General features: G+C 41.7%; 2 protein-coding genes across 2 annotated transcripts; one reads left to right on the plus strand and one right to left on the minus strand.

Annotated features, from left to right (window-relative positions):
• Positions 1 to 3,789: 3,789 nt before the first annotated feature.
• gpr31 (G protein-coupled receptor 31) lies at positions 3,790 to 7,371 on the minus strand (the record flags this gene model as incomplete). The annotated part of the gene is made up of 2 exons (XM_080860346.1): positions 6,401 to 7,371; positions 3,790 to 4,839 (listed from the first exon to the last, which is right to left on the minus strand). Exons 1-2 carry the CDS (start codon positions 7,295 to 7,297, stop codon positions 3,790 to 3,792), a joined length of 1,947 nt encoding a protein of 648 aa, XP_080716472.1. The 5' UTR covers positions 7,298 to 7,371.
• A 3,957-nt stretch (positions 7,372 to 11,328) lies between these two features.
• Positions 11,329 to 16,087, plus strand: LOC308382825 (centrosomal P4.1-associated protein; the record flags this gene model as incomplete). The annotated part of the gene is made up of 6 exons (XM_080860347.1): positions 11,329 to 11,496; positions 13,282 to 13,404; positions 14,124 to 14,264; positions 14,364 to 14,448; positions 15,706 to 15,826; positions 15,910 to 16,087. The coding sequence occupies 6 exons, from the start codon at positions 11,329 to 11,331 to the stop codon at positions 16,085 to 16,087; spliced, it is 816 nt and encodes a 271-aa protein (XP_080716473.1).
• Between the last annotated feature and the right edge of the window lie 286 nt (positions 16,088 to 16,373).

Genomic DNA, 16,373 nt, shown 5'->3' on the forward strand with positions numbered 1-16,373 from the left:
GGCGACAAGGGGGTGGAGGAGGAGGGTAAAGCGAAACAAAAATAGACAGCTACATCAGGGATTAGGTTGAATACCTCTAAATTGCGCACACTGAGTTTTTTAAATACCAAACACAGTGAGCTTTGTTGACCTTTCCATTTATGCATACTATACGAGAAAAGCAAAAGCTGTTCATGTTGAGACATGTCATTGTGACAGGAACAAAAAGAAAAAGAAAGAAAGAAGTTTCCATTAGCATGGTTCAGTATAATAATGGCTAATGTTACAGGAGACTGATTACGGCAGGTGATCATTCTCTCCTCGCTTCGCGCCATCAGGACGCGTTTTTGAAGCAAAAATCAGTTTGTCAAATTTCAGAACAGCACATTCGAGAGGCGTGGCCGTGGCATAAACCTGGTCGCTTTCATACCGGCATAATGTTTACAGTAACTATAACTACTAGATTAAACACAGATTGTGCACATCAATGAGGAACACATGAAGACCCGTTGAATTTAGGTTCAATTTGGAAATGAGGTAAGATTATTTCAATATGATATAATATGATCTATTATGTTTTCACAAATCTGTTAAGGGATTTCTTCCAAAACAATATATTTGGCTTATTTCATTCACACAAGCAAAACATATCTTTAATTTATCGTTAGTTCAATTAAGCCGATCATTATATCCATTTCATAACCACGTTTTTCCAAAGGCTTTACTTAGGAATGTTTTTACGGGTCTTAATTAAATGCTGTTAAATGTTAGTTAATGAAGTGTGTAGAGTAGAGGATTGCTGTATACTTAAAAAAAAAAGCACAGGTGTAATCGTGTATTATACTGAAAAGCCTGTGTTCACATGGCTTAACTCACAAATATATTTAATTACTAACAACACATGTGTTCCGATGGAATGTCTCCTTTCAGGTAGGACATCTATGTCTGCAGAGATTAACAGAGACAATAACCCTGAGACCAATGGGTCTGCAGCTCAGGTGTTTAATGCACCATCAAGCTCAAGCAAGTGTCCTAGACAAACGACATCCCTACCCTCATCCTCAGACTGCACTAAAAACATCTTGCCTGGCATGAATGGCATTGGAATTGCACAGGAAGCAAACAGGGTCACCTGCAAGAATTCTCATAATGTGGAGACAAGCACCGTACTGTCCCCTGCCTCCCAACACCCTGAGCTGAAATGTGGAGATGGAACTGGAGATGGCCGACAGATTTCACCTCCTCTGGACATCCCAGAACTTTCACATAAGGTCAGTAACCCCCCTCCCCCCAATATATTAAGGCTTATGTGTAGACACCCTGACACCCAGAGTTATTGGGGTTTCACTGACCTTTTCACACTGCTGACTGGAGGCACGACACCCACACAGATAATTGTCATTGAAGTGAAGCTGGAAACCTCCAGTTTGGGCCTTCTCTGATCCTTATGTGCTCAACACAATGGGAATATGCAATATGTACTTGAATGGATTTGTCAATGTCATAGATTTTGACAAAAAATTGTGATCTCAATGGCAGAAAAACTCACTGTCAAATAATGGCTTATAAAATGTGTTGAAATGGGCTGTTGTGTTGAGATCTGTACTCCCAGCATGGTTTTGGTGGGTCCAGTGGTGTTGGTGTTGGTCTCGGTGTCGGTGTTGGTGTTGGTGTTGGTGTTGGCACTCAGGAAACTGAGATAGGCCAAAGCTTATCTCCACTGTATGTGTTCCGATTACTGTTGACACTCCATTCCTCATGTTTGAGATATATGTGCATTAGGCTGCGTTCCATTCTCTGAAAAGGCCTCTGTGTGCTGTGCTGTGTGTGAGCTGTCATCGTTTCTCCGCTAATGGCTTTTGCATGAGGAGTAAAGCTTCTACTCATTTAACAAACATAAACAAAGGCACAGAGAAACGTTTAGGAAAAAAATCAAATGTTTTGCTAACAAACAACAGTTCATTCTGAACTAAGAGTAGTTTTGTTTGTGTTGCCGGTGTTTATGTAATCAAAAATGAAATCAGTCAGTCTTCTTGAGAAGTGCAAAGTGTCTCTCTTCTGGTTGCACACAGCCCTAACCAACCACATTGTGACTGACTGGCTTCCCTTGCTAAGCGAACTTGACTTCCTTTTTTTACGTGAGGAAAGCAGCAAACCTGTGCTTAATGGATATTTGATGTATAGTACAGCTTATTTGTCACCACTCCTCTACCCTGGTGATTCTTACCATTAACATTTCTTGAGTATAAACACAAAACTGTCCGAAAGGAGCCTCTGTAAATATTCACAGCTGTGTAACATCACTGTGTTATCAGTGCATCTCTTATGCTGTTTTGGTTCATTTCATCAACCGCATTTTGGCACCTTAAGCTGTCTCTCGGGACTAAACAGATTAGTTCACACTTTAATAATCTATAATAATAATAAAATAATAGCACTCAAATAAATTCCTAATAAATGCCTTTAAGTAAATGCCTAAGTGCAGGTATTCTGATCTGTTACTGTAAAATGGACATCAGTACATCTGTACTCAACATTATTATGAAACTTGTAATGTACGAATTGACTGGTTTCTATGTGTTCATCATAACCACACAAAAAACAATCTCCACCAATCATGACCTGACATACCTTATCACATTTTTGGTTGGTAAGAAGTAGACATTACCAGTACATTCTTGGTTGATTGTCCAGCCCTACGTGCATGAAGTCAATCTTTTTGCCCTGGTATATTTTTTTAGCCAAAACAACACAATCATTTCTTGTTCCCGTAGATAAAGGTAACATGCGGTTGCTTGAATTCCAAATCTAAAGACGACGACCTGACACCTTCTGTGTGTGTGTGTGTGTGTGTGTGTGTCTCTCTCCTTAGAGCGGTGAAGAGAGGGAAGCCTTGCTCCAGCTGCACGTGGAGCAGCTGCAGAAGGTTCTGCAGGAGCAAGCCAGACTGCTCTCGCTCCTCAGCCCAGGTAGGGGGGTCAACACACACATACACACACACACACACACACACACACACACACACACACACACACACACACACACACACACACACATACACACACACACACACACACACACACACACACACACATGCCAGAATGCTTTCGTTCGTCAGTCCAGATATACTGTAGGTGAACGTTGACAAAACCGAGGTCAATACAAACACTCTGAGGATGAGTGGTCAACAGAGAGGAGGGCTGCAGCGCATTTTAACCAAATATGGAAGTGTTATGTTCTTCCGTTGCTGGACTGGATCGGATGAGCAGATGGTTCTTAGATTATGCCTGCATTTATCATGGGGAATACCCAAGAATGTCTTAAGAAATTCTAGAAATTCCAGAAAAGTCTGTCTTTATGTCAAGTGAAAAATCAAACACAATGTAAACTCTACTTTAAAATGTACAGTTTGAAACCTAACTTAATACGTTGTATCTTAAAACGACATACTTATTTACAGAAGTCATAGATCACACATCATTTCACTGTTCTTATTATCCACTGATATCAGAGAACAGCATGCAATAAACCCTCTCATCCAATATATGTCATCTTGATTCTTTATGGACAAATAATGTTTCATACCAATGCAGTTGCGGGAATGACAATTTACAGTTCCCTTTTTTGTTGCAGTTATTAAGCATTTTTTGTTTAACATCCAGTACATGCCCTATACTTAATAACATTCAATGCAGAATATTGAAAGCTTTTTCCAAATTCAGTACTAAAAATAAATCAGCGAATCCAATAGGGGAAAAAATGCCATACAAGTATGCATATATTTCCTTAATATTCCCTAAAAAACTTAAGTTACAGTATTTGCATCTCGATTGTATTTTTGTGTGAACTCAAAGGTAAAGATAAGTTCGCAAGGTCTCGGGAAGCAGTCCTTTCGGTGTCAAGTCGCTGCTTTAAGAGCCATGAAGGGCAAACAGTGGACATGTAAACTTCTTTGAATTTTGAACTGCAGAAACAATACACCAGTGGGTCCAGCAGGCAGTCACTGTAGGAGAGGCACATGAGGGTATCGTAGATCTTCACAACAATGTCCTCTGCCTCCTGCTTGTTATAGACTCTGACTATCAACAGGATTATCCTTGATAAAGTTAATGGCAGAAAGCAAACAGAGAACACTAGAACCACGGAGGCCACTAGGAACACAGCTCTGCGCAACTTGGTCTTGTCCCCAACTGTCTTTCTCTTGAGTCGGTTGGTAATCTGCACTGTGCAGAACACAAGCACGCCGAAAGGAATAAGAATCTGGGTGAAAAACACAGCCTCTCGTAAAGCGTCAGCAATGGTGGTGTTTCCCGTGTGGACCTCTGCACGACCAAAGCTATTGCAGCACTTAAAGGTTTCCAGCATGGTGGGGAGGGCCAATGGGAGCAGCAGTATCCAGATGAAAATGGAAATCTGGGGCGACTTTTTAAGGATCTTCAGAAAGTTCTTCCTGCCAGAGCGAACCACGTTAAAGTAGCGATCCATAGAGATGACGGTGAGGAAAGCAATGCTCGCTCCCCGGTTCAGAAAAAGCATGAAGAGCATGGCTTTGCAGACACTATCCTTTTCACTTTGTCGCTCCCCAATAAGAAAGTGATAGGCTTTGAATGGCAGGCATATCAGAAGCAGCAAGTCTGCCAGCACCAGGTTGAAGAGGAAAAGGCTGTTATTCTTCCAGAATTTAAATTTAAAAAGGAAGACATACAGAACAGAGAGGTTTAAAGGCAGTGCTAAGATAAATTCCACAGACATTACCAAAGAGAGGACTGTGTACAGCTCGTTATCCCCAGTCCGGCAGTGATCTGTGGTTGTGGTGTTGGTCATTGTCTCTGTGTGTCTCTGTGTGAAGTTGCGCTGCATCTAGGGATGCGCTGCATCTAGGGATGTTTAGGGTAATGTTTGTGCACTTGCAACAGAACCACAGGTTTTATCTGTGAACAGAGGAAGTGAGAAGTGGCAGGCGTGTCTAGCAGCAGTATCACTTTACGATCAGTAGGAGGGCTTGCATATATTTGAACGCAGGTTACTGAAAATGTTTAGTACATTTAATTATTGAAATACAACAAGAGTACATGCCAAAGTATGAATAAAACCGTAAAAGACTTGAAGGGGCTACAGTAAGAATTTAGGTTCATCCACATAACATGGCTGTTTAGATTTATTCACATAACATGGTTGTTCACAACAAGTCACTCAAACCTTATTTGAATTGGAATATTGTTTGAGTGACATTCTTAATCTTAATCATCCTCCTGTGTGAAAGTTCACAGTTCAATTCTGGAAGCAGACCTCTCCCATATTATGCTGCATTCCTTTCCTCCGCTGTTGAAAGAGTGAAGAGTTATGGCTCTGCAGAGTCTGCGTTCTTGATATATTTTAAACTCTGGAATCTCTCTCTTTTTGTCATATTTGTTTGACACAGAGGTGGATTTCATGTTCACTTGCAGGAATTATGTTGGCTCCTGTTCTACCAGCCCAGAGGCTAGGCTCAACACCTGCACTGATTTCTACTAATCACCCATGTATCAAAAGTGGTGCCCCCAGTGTTACACTTCCTGATGGAGTTAGACCACCTTCTGAATCAATGACATGCCGCTTGGTTCCAGCCAATCACAACTCGGGTAAGAAACATGAAATACAACTGCCTTACCAGTAACAAAATCTCATGATAATATAAATATGTTTACAAGCTCATTCATTTGAACTGATATCAATAGTAATATGAATTCAATATTAATTGACCAACTTATCTAAAACTAATCTGAAGACCATCAGGTTCAGATTCAGTAGAAGAAATTAAGCTGTACCAAGAGCAAAAGCAAGAGGGACCATGGTCACTGGCAGTTATAGCCTTAGAGAACCCAAACTTGCACCGACAGTGCAATGGTACATAAGGTTTTTTCCTCAATTCTAGAAGGCCAGGGTATCATAGTCAGAAATAATGTCTTCAAACATGACCTGAACAAACATCCCCTGCACCTGTCTCTGTACTGCTGTGCTACGATTGCGTAATATGACTCACAGCATGACTAACTTGTTTTCACCAGTTGGCATTACGAACAAAGCACTTAGTTGGAATACAACCTGTCGTACATGTTTACAACAGTGAAACCAGGTCGGGGGATTTCTGGGGAATGCTATGGGGAGATTGGGAAACTGAAGACCAACTGTAATAGCAAACACGCACAGTTTATAACATTTCACAACATATACGCAGAGCATTTATACAGTTTTTTATAAAATATGTCACATACAAAATTATGTATAAATCCTACAGTTTTTTTTATAATATATGTCATCTATAAAATAATGCTTTAATCCTACAGTTTAGCCATCATTTTCATGATGTACATGGATCCCCTTGGGTGGTTAAGGATTTCGTCAGTTCCAGGTTTCTCGCCCTCTGAGCATTTGAAAGTACTGGGTTGGAACTGCTTCCTGTTGAATGAGAGCTGTCATTTGGGTGTCCATCCTTCCCAATAAGAAACGGGAGGTAGTGGTCCAAATAAAGGCTTTTGAACTTTGCGCTGCTTAAACAATAGACTAATGGGTCCAACAGACAATCTAAGTAGGACAAACACATGAGGCCATCATACACCTGAACAGCATACTCCTCTGCTTTCTGGTTCTCATAGACACGCACCACTAAAAGAACCATTCTTGATATGGTGCACGGTAGGAAGCACAGGGAAAAGACCAACATAACAGAGGTGACCAAAAAAACTGCTCTCCGCAACTTTGTCCTGTCTCCAACGGTCTTCTTTTTGAGGCGGTTAACGATCCGTACTGTACAAAACACCAAGACTATGAAAGGGACAAGAATCTGGGTGAAAAACACAGTTTCCCTAAAAATGTCAGTCACAAGTTCACCCCTCTTATCATCATCACGGCCAAAGCTGTTGCAGCACTCAAAGGTCCGCAGCATAGTGGGAATAGTCAGAGGGAGTAGCAGTAGCCAGATGAGGATGGAAATGGTAGGTGACTTTTTCAGAATCTTCAGAAAGTTCTTCTTCCCAGGATGCACCACGTTCAGGTAGCGATCTATAGAGATAACGGAGAGGAAAGCAATGCTGGCGCCCCGGTTCAAAAATAGCATGAAGAGCATGGCTTTGCAGACCACATCATTCTGGCTCCTTCGCTCTCCAATCGCGAATTGGTAAGCCTTCATAGGCAAACAGATGAGCAGCAGAATGTCAGCCAAGACGAGGTTGAAGAGAAAAATGTTGTTGGTGTTTGTTTTCCAGAATTTCAGTTTGAAAACGAAAAGGTAGATCACAGTGAGGTTCAGAGGAAGAGCCAAAACAAACTCCACAATCATCACAACAGAGTAGAATACATACAGAGGCTTGGTTTCTGCAGTGCAGTTACCCACTTTACTCTCATTCAACTCCATTGTCGAAAAAGAGGAAAAAGCTCTACTCAGTAGACAACAATAGATGCCAGACAACCACAAACTGCCAAGCTCCGGTCGTTCTTCTCCCTCTCTCGTTGGTGAAATTCCAGTGTTTTGCTGAAACGTCTTGCCTCTGCGAGCTGCAGTTCAGTCTGGGAATGATTTAGCTCTCCTTAAAGCACAGCTCCCGTAAACTGCTCAGACTTGCTGGCTGAGTACCGCCCATGCCTGACAAAGCAAGTCACCACAGGCTGAGGAGATAAGCAGCTGAGCCACCCTGCCTCTCTGACAGGCTTGATGTAAAAAAAAAAATGTCATCATCTCAACACTCCCAGAGTCTCATGATTGTCATTTTGGAGGGACGTGATTCACTTATTTTTTAATAATTTTTTCCTTGTTGCTTTTCTGGGGATTCCAGAATGGTGTAACCTGAGCTGGGTAGGCCCATAAATGTTGCGCAACCTGGAGTAAACGCCTGCCGTCACACTTCAGAAGTTTTTGCGAACATATGATAGCTATTAAAACCCACTGGAATGCTATCTGGAGTGAGCATAACGTCATATCTCTGAGCAGGAGGAATGTACATTTAGGGATTTGAAAGCACAAGACAGCAAGGCATGTCCTTTTTTGAATACATAGTGTGTATGTCAGGCAAAACAAACAGCACAGGAATGTCATGTCCCATGGGAATTCTTCCTTGTCCGCAAGTTAAATCCCTTGTGTCCATAAGAGCTGCCAGTCCAGACATGTCAGAGCTGACTTCCTGGTCCTGGGAATGCCGCAGTGCCCCAAAGGAAGACCTGTCATTTTAACAGCCATTTAATTAAGTTTAAGTCTGACACTCCTCTTCTATGTAATGTAGTCCTCACCAAGACAACCAGCACTCTACCTGAAATTAATCATTACAGGAAGACGGAAGGAAATAATCCTGAATTTCCATAAAGTGACACAACCTGAACAAAAGTGTATTTGTGATTTTATGTTTATGACTTCCTTAAGGATATGAAGCAGATGAAATTACGCGGAAAGGTCGGGCAGAACAGAGTAATCTTTCTCCTATTGGAGAAGAACCAGTGGAGCAACCCTATTCAGTCAGTCCTTTCGGAATAAGAGGGACACTTCCAGTAAATCCTGAGGACAGGTATCGATCACTCAAATACTTAACCTTTCTTTCAATTGGGTATTTAAATTGAAGTGTTGCATGATAATATGTCCCTGTACTGATGAAAGCTGCACAATTCCAGACCAATAAGACCTGCAGTGGGAGAGAGACGGAAAACATTTGAAGATTTTCTTGAGGAGCAGGTCAGAGTGGATGAAACCTCTTTGTCTGAGGCAAATCAGGTTGGAGAAAATAACAACACCAATAACAACAACAACAACAACAATAGTATCCCTGTCTGCTCTGAATGTCTGTTTTAACATTATCTCTCTTTTGGACAGACCAATACAAATATCCATGTGCGTGACAAAAAGTTCTTCCTGAGAAAAGGGTTTGGCAAGACCCGCATTGGCAAGAGTAGATTCAGTATTCCAGACTCCCTCCGTCAAACTGAGGAGCCAAGGATTACCAAGAAACTGCAACGGCTAACCACTCCCTCCAACCAATTAAGCGGGAAGATAAGCATGCGTGAATACGCTCCAGTGACATGGAAATCCAGTGGGGGTGTAGAAGACTCACGGGAGAGTACTGATGCTCAAAATATGGGGCAAATATCAACAGATAAGAATGAAACAACTAAATGGGAAGGTGTTGAGAAATGTGTCATTGCTGCTACCGGACACATTGAGTCCACTTTAAAGAGCAGCAAATGTCCGGTATCCCAATGTCAGACTTCAATTAATCACGGCCCTGCATCGCATGCAGCTAAACATGAAAAGAAAGACACTCATGATCATGTCCTATACAACAACTCGAGGAGAAACAGCCTCCGTCAGACTTCCACAACCTCAGATGGAAAAGCCGCACCCAGGGTCACAGCACAGACCACAGGCGATGCTGTCTTTAAAAAGATAAATGATCATATTGTGCGAGTGTGCCAGAGAGCTCCACATTGCACAGACAGTGAATCTGACAGAAGCCAGTGCAGTGCCAAGCCAGATGGGTCAGACATGCTTAGCCTAGCCACAGAACTCATGCAGTCTCTGCACACCGGCCCCTCCAGCGAGAGCTGCAGCAGCAGCGAGGATGACCCTGAGTCACAATGTCACAGGTACCCCATGACGCCCATCCCGTCTGCTTATTGTCAGAAGGACAAGAACCTTGACCTATCAGATGGCGACTACGCCAGCGATGCCCCTAGTGAGACTGGGGCTTGTCCAACTCCACAACCCCGGACGCCCACCACCAACGACCGTCGACTCTCCAGCTCTAGTGAGGCCAGTGACTCAGAACTGAAGTGCTTGAGCTTCAACAGGACCAACATGCCAAAGAATCAGGCCGAGTTCAAATCGGCGTCTGCTTCACAACTGCTCGCCAGCATTTTCCCCAAGATTAAGCCTGCTGACAACAGAACATTCATTGACAAACAGAAGGAGAAATTCTCAAGCTCAAAGGACAATGGGTGTGGTAGGTAACACCAGTGTGCTTTTCTGCTTGAGTTGGCCATTAGCACAAACTGTACTGATGGGTGGTGACTATGTTAACTGATATTGTGTATTCAATTGAGCGTGCTATTGTATTCCTTGGCATGGCACTTACTCAAGGCCGGTGCTTTTAATAATTTTTTTTTTCACCTCTTGCAGGTGATCGGGCAGCAGTACGAACCCAGAGAGCTTTTAGGGTTGAAGTGAAGCATGACACATTGTTGGATGAATTGAAAAACAAACAGGACAAAGCCATGCAGTTTCTCAGGTTGTCTTTGCAGTCACAGGTTGAAATAGGTTCCATAAACTCTCATAAATGGGAACATGCATGACATTAGAGTGCCCACTGCGTACCTATTCTGTTCGAGAAGAAAGTGACCTGTAGTTTTTCTAAACATCGTGTTTCTGGATAGAATGATGGCTGAAGATATTTGTCTTTTTGAAGTGACTTTTTTAACATGTTCATACAAGAGAAAAGAATATCCTGAGAGAAAGATTCAAACTAAACTTACCAGTCAGGTTACAGGGGGAAACGTATTATTTTTAAATGGTTTATTATTTTGTTGTAGTATGACAAGACAAACATTAAGGAACAGACATCTCATTGGTGAAATGTGGGGACTCATCAGTACAAACGAAAAAAATACTTTAAGTGCAGTGAGATCTAGACCCAGGGTAGAGATTGTGACCAAATGAAATGATAAAGCTATGGAAGGTAAAAAACAAAGATTATATCATAGATGATGCATTTTTTCAGCCATCAGATAAGGCACATCGGGTTGAAACAAGTCTTATTGGCCACACTTTCACCATCCTTTTACCATCTCTGAAGGTGTGTTTTGTTGCTATGATGTTCATTTGATGTATTCATTTATTTGTGTTGACAGAGATGGCAGTACAAATCCAGAAAAGTCCACAAGGGGAGAAATGCATCATGGTGTTGCCCAGGTAAAGATGCTTGGTGTTTTTGTTATTCTAAGCATATCAAATATTTCCCATATTCTACAGAATTATTTTTTACCTTAGTAAAGACAAAATCCTTAAAACCTCCTTATTTTCTTACTCCACTGAATAGAAGTGCACCCTCCTTTTACAAATACAGCAGTTTTGTGTATGCAAATTATCACATTTGTTTTAGGTTTGTTTCTGATATGTTTTTTCTTTATCTCTCTCTCACACACTGTGTGTGTGTGTGTATGTGTGTGTGTGTGTGTGTGTGTTTGTGTGTGTGTGTGTGTGTGTGTTTGTGTGTGTGTGTGTGTGTGTTTGTGTGTGTGTGTGTGTGTGTGTGTGTGTGTGTGTGTGTGTGTGTGTGTGTGTGTGTGTGTCTGTCTGTCCGGCTGGGCAAGCTCCAACAGCAGGTCGTGGCTATGCAGGAGCAGCTCCAGCAGAAGGAGAGGGAGTGGTCAGAGGCTCACGGGCAGCTGCAGAGCAGTGTCAACTCCTTGATAAGGGAGAACCAGGAGCTGAGAGGCAAGCTCACCTTTACCGGTCCTGCCTCTCAAACGCCTCCTCACCTCAACCAACCTGTCGTAAATGTGAGAGTACATGACTGTTAATCAGAGTTTCAGTGTATGACATTGGTCCCTTTACAAGACTGTGACTGTTGGGTGGTTATGTAATGTTGAAGTTAATGAAACTAGTCCAGTCTCTCTTGGACAGTGAGTAATGCTCAAGTGGTCTGATGGTACAACCAGGGTGATTCAGAGTGGAAATTAGGTCCAGTTTCACTCACCGGCTTGGTGGGACTTGTCTGTTTCAGTATGTCATCATTACAACTCATTGAACAGGTGGTATGTTTACCTTCTCAAATCCAGGTTCTAATAGTGAGTTACAGATATCTCCTTCATAATAAATACAAGTGTACATACAGTGGTTTGCTACTGTTTGTGGCATGTTCACAAAAAAACTAAAGTTTGAAAAGCATGTCATTGCTCAAGATCAGCAGTATCTTATGTGAAGTTTAAAAAATACCAAATGCTTGGACTTTGAATGCTCAGATGTAAGTTTGAGTAGGACATTGGTAAGATAAGAGCTTGTACGAGCATGCAGCTAAGACAAGCTGAGACTTGCTTTAAAAAACAAACATCAACAAGGCCAGAGGGAGATTCGTGGTCAGTCAATCAGACCAGCGACACATATTCTTCACCTGAGTCTGTCCCTTTTTACTGGGTCTATGCACAAGGAAACTGCTTAGTTTTTTAGGTTATTGTAATTGTGCATTCCAACAAAAAAAAGGTTGGTTACCATGTGGTTTCCCTGCTTTAACCTTAAGTTGTGTAATCCTGCCACCTAGTGGTTAGCTGCTTAAACATATGTATTTTAACACATTTAAGCAAAACAGACCATATTTTTTTCTTCAAATCTCTTCACCCACCTACATTTAGGGGAACAGACAGCCAGCGTCCTCCAAGAAAATGAATGCGGCACTTCTTCCAAGAATTCCTACTCCTGTTTTTAATAAGCCACCTGACCATCCCAAAGCAGCTCCATCAAGGATGTTGGTGGTTAGTATGCGTCCTACTCCTGTCTAATAACACCTCCATTAAATAGTAACGTATGGCACAGAGTGTAGCATAGATAAATGTGCAGACCATTGATTTTCCCTTTTGAAGAGCTGCCCTCTTGTCATCACTCACCCTATTTCTATTTCTTAATCTTTAATCAGTAGATTTGTCATATGTTTACTTTAGAAAATGTGGTTGATTTGGAATGAGGCAATTAAGCCTGATCAAAGTATCTGCCCACCTCATTTATATAATATGTTGTTGTTAGTCTAATGTTATATTTCCTTTAATTGCAGTCAAATCAAACCTTTCATGCCCAGAGAAACAAAGGCCAAAGACCGAGCACACCCTTCAGTAAGTAGATGTCATACCATTCCCAGTTGTGACAGATGTTTTTCATATATTAATACTGAACATGTACTGCAAGTCATTGTTGACCTCATGCTAATGTATATTTCCCTGTTTGCCTCTCATTGTATTTCAAATCACTCAGGAATGTCCTCCTCTACGTCAAGAAGTCCTGAGGGCAAACAGAGCCCGGTCACACCCCACTCCAGGTCACAGAATAATGGCAGAAAGGTATTCAGTTCACATGGTAACAATCCAATTCCACTTTAGCCATAGGGGTAGACATTCCACAAGTCAAATCATACACAACACTGAACACTGAGCACTTACAAAAACGAATGTTGAAGTTGAAAACAGTGTCATCGTGTAAGCACAGCACACAATTGACAGGGACTGTAAGTAAAATAGTCTGGGTCTAAGCTGAATCCAAAAATGAGAGTCATATTTAATTTGCTCATGTAAACTCAGGTATCATGGATGTCTAAAGACAGCCACGGGAAGCTTTGGAATGGCCCAGATAGGAGCTGCACCCCCGTGAGCAGACAGACACCACTGGTCAGCCAGACATCCTCCTCTGATTCTGATCACATGGTAATGTGTGTGCATGAACATAGTGGTTCATAGTAGAAGCAGTAATACAACACCAACCCTTTATAAGGGCATGAATTACTCTCACAAATGTAATATCATCATCAATCAAACATGCCCCCACATAGCGAATTGTAAACGATCTTTCACCTCAACTGAATTAATATTGCAGTGTGCTGTGTAGGTTGTATTCACAGAATGACTTTCTGACTAAATGGCCATATTCTGAAACCAAACAGGACAATAGTAACCCATCAGCACCGGGGGACATGATGGACAAAATGAGACAGGAAGTACACTACCCAGATGGAAAGGTGACATTTACCTTACTTTAATCATTAATCACTATCATAATTGCCCTCAGGGAGGCGCTTTCGCACCATCAAAGCAAAAACAGACCAAGAGCCATCACAGCACTTAACATTGCACAAAACTAACCTGTATTTGTCTCTTTGATGTGTAATATGTCATGTGTTTTTTTTTTTTAAACTTGTTTTACTTAAGCTGAGTATTCAAAGCGTAAATTTGTATAGTTATATTGTATATATTTGTATTGTTTTTTTTTTTATTTTTCAATAGCACTGAAGTCTGAGAGCTGCCACCTCAATTTCGTTGCACTTGTGCAATGACAAATAAATATATTCTATTCTAATTAAATAGTTGCATCACTTGGACACATGCACAATGTATCCTGTAGAAATTAATAAAACATTTCTGTGCAGGTTGAACAAATTCTTTCCTCTGGTTGCCGTGTCGTTATATACCGGAATGGTACCAAAAAAGAAATATCCGCAGATGAGAAGTCAGTGACGATTACATTCTTCAACGGTGATGTCAAACAAATACTACCTGACGGTAAAGTGGTAGGTCAAAATGAGGGCCTTGCAAATAAGTTCGGGGTGATCTTGACTTGACCGAGAGTACACATTGTAATGGGAGGAAATGTATTGTCTCGCTCACAGGTGTACTACTATCATGAGGCTCAGGCAACACATACCATATTCCCCTCTGGCCTTGAAGTCCTGCACTTTGCAAATAACCAAACAGGTAGAGTGTGTACGAAATATACTGTAGGTATAGGTCTCATCCACTCAGGGGCGGAGTGGGACACAAAAATCCACCGGGACAATTCTGACTGCACCGGCCCACCACCGGCCCACAACGTGCCCAAAACTGGCCCAACCCGCATCCCCTCCACCTCCCATATCAACTACACAAACAAACGGGCGGCTTTTGATCATTATTGTTAGATTTAGTGTTGATGTGTGGGTGACAGACATGACAGTGACAGTGACAGTGTATTTGTATATGTACATTTATGGAAATACGGAACAAATCGCGTCCCGTATTGGCTCAAATGTTATGCTAATTCGCAACAATGTGTCCTGTCAACTCACTCGCATTTAGTTGACGGCTGGTTGAATAAATCCGTAATTCTTGTACATTTTGATGCACTTTCCTCCAGCATCCGCCTCTTTTTCAGTCTGGCCTTTTTGCCCCCTCCTTTCTCCTTTCTCTTATGTCCCTCAATCAGGTCCACTTCACCTGCTCTCTCTCGCTGATAGCCGCTAATTTATCTCCCTAGGTTCACTTGATAAAGGCACAACGATACGCATTTCCCATGAGGCAATTTGCTCCGACCATTCTACATTCAACAAAAAACGAATTCAATCGCTGGCCAATTTATATTTGTGGTCATGAAAGTAGCCTAATGAAGCGTCTGAATAAAAAAGAATTACATCAATATAGGAGGCTAAACAAAAATCAGAAGGTTGGATTAATGGGAGTGAGTTTGACACACACCATAGGTGTGATGTACAGAGACAAATAGAGCTATAAATAGTGGTTGGACTGCTAAATCACAGAACTCTCAGAGAATTTAGAGATTTTCACGGGACCATGATTTGACGTACATGTAATCTCGATGGGCCGCTCATGAATTTGACACGACGGCTGCGAAGGCCGGTCTGCAGGCTGGTTCTCGATAGATTATTGGCCGACCGGCCTACCGGGAAAAATCCCGGTCCTCCCGATGGCCACTCCGCCCCTGCATCCACTGAATATATGTCAAATGGTGTAGCACTGCCATATAGAAAACAAGAGATAGACATAAGAGATAACATTTTATTTTTCTGATGTTATACAAAAAAACACTTATTTTGGGGTACCAAAGCACTGACCTTAAAACTAAAACTGTAAACTATGGAAAAAGTCAAACAGTCCAACAGACTTTATCCTTTTCATTGTCTGAATGCTGTCACTGTAATGATGTTTCCTTATTTACTCATTATTGATTTATTGTAGAGGAACATCATCCTGATGGTAGCAGACAGATCATTTTCCCTGATGGCACTATCAAGCACATTTTCACTGATGGGCGAGAGGAAAGCACCTTTCCAGATGGCACTGTGGTTAAGTTAACAGAGTAAGAGAGCTTGTCTGTCTGTGAAGACCATCTATCCGTTAAATTCATTATTTGTCTGATAAAACCATGTGTTGGATCTGCAGGAGTGGGGAAAAGTCTGTGGACTTTACGAATGGACAGCGTGAGATTCATACTTCACTGTACAAGAGGAGGGAGTACCCAGAGGGAGCTGTGAAGACAGTGTATTGGAATGGAACACAAGAGACAACATACTCATCAGGGAAAGTCCGCATCAGGAACAATGGGATAAATAGGGTTTAAAATGAGCATTAACTGTTTGACTATTGTTTCATTTGTTTGATCAAACTGTTTGTGCCCTATTTGATGCCACCACTTCTGTATAAATGGACACAGCTAATTCACAGTGAAGTGTTTTACATTATGCTGCTGCCATTCAGACCTCTGAGGTGCAATGTTGAATCTACTTGGTTTGTTCCAAAGGAAACAAAACTGCATGTGATAACCTCCATAGAGTGGCTCCATCTACTGGAGGTATTATACAGAACTCTCACGACATAATCCACCCACTCACCTTGGTAGCGTACAG

This window comes from Sprattus sprattus (assembly GCF_963457725.1).
Source record: "Sprattus sprattus genome assembly, chromosome: 2".
Classification (NCBI taxonomy): domain Eukaryota; kingdom Metazoa; phylum Chordata; class Actinopteri; order Clupeiformes; family Clupeidae; genus Sprattus; species Sprattus sprattus.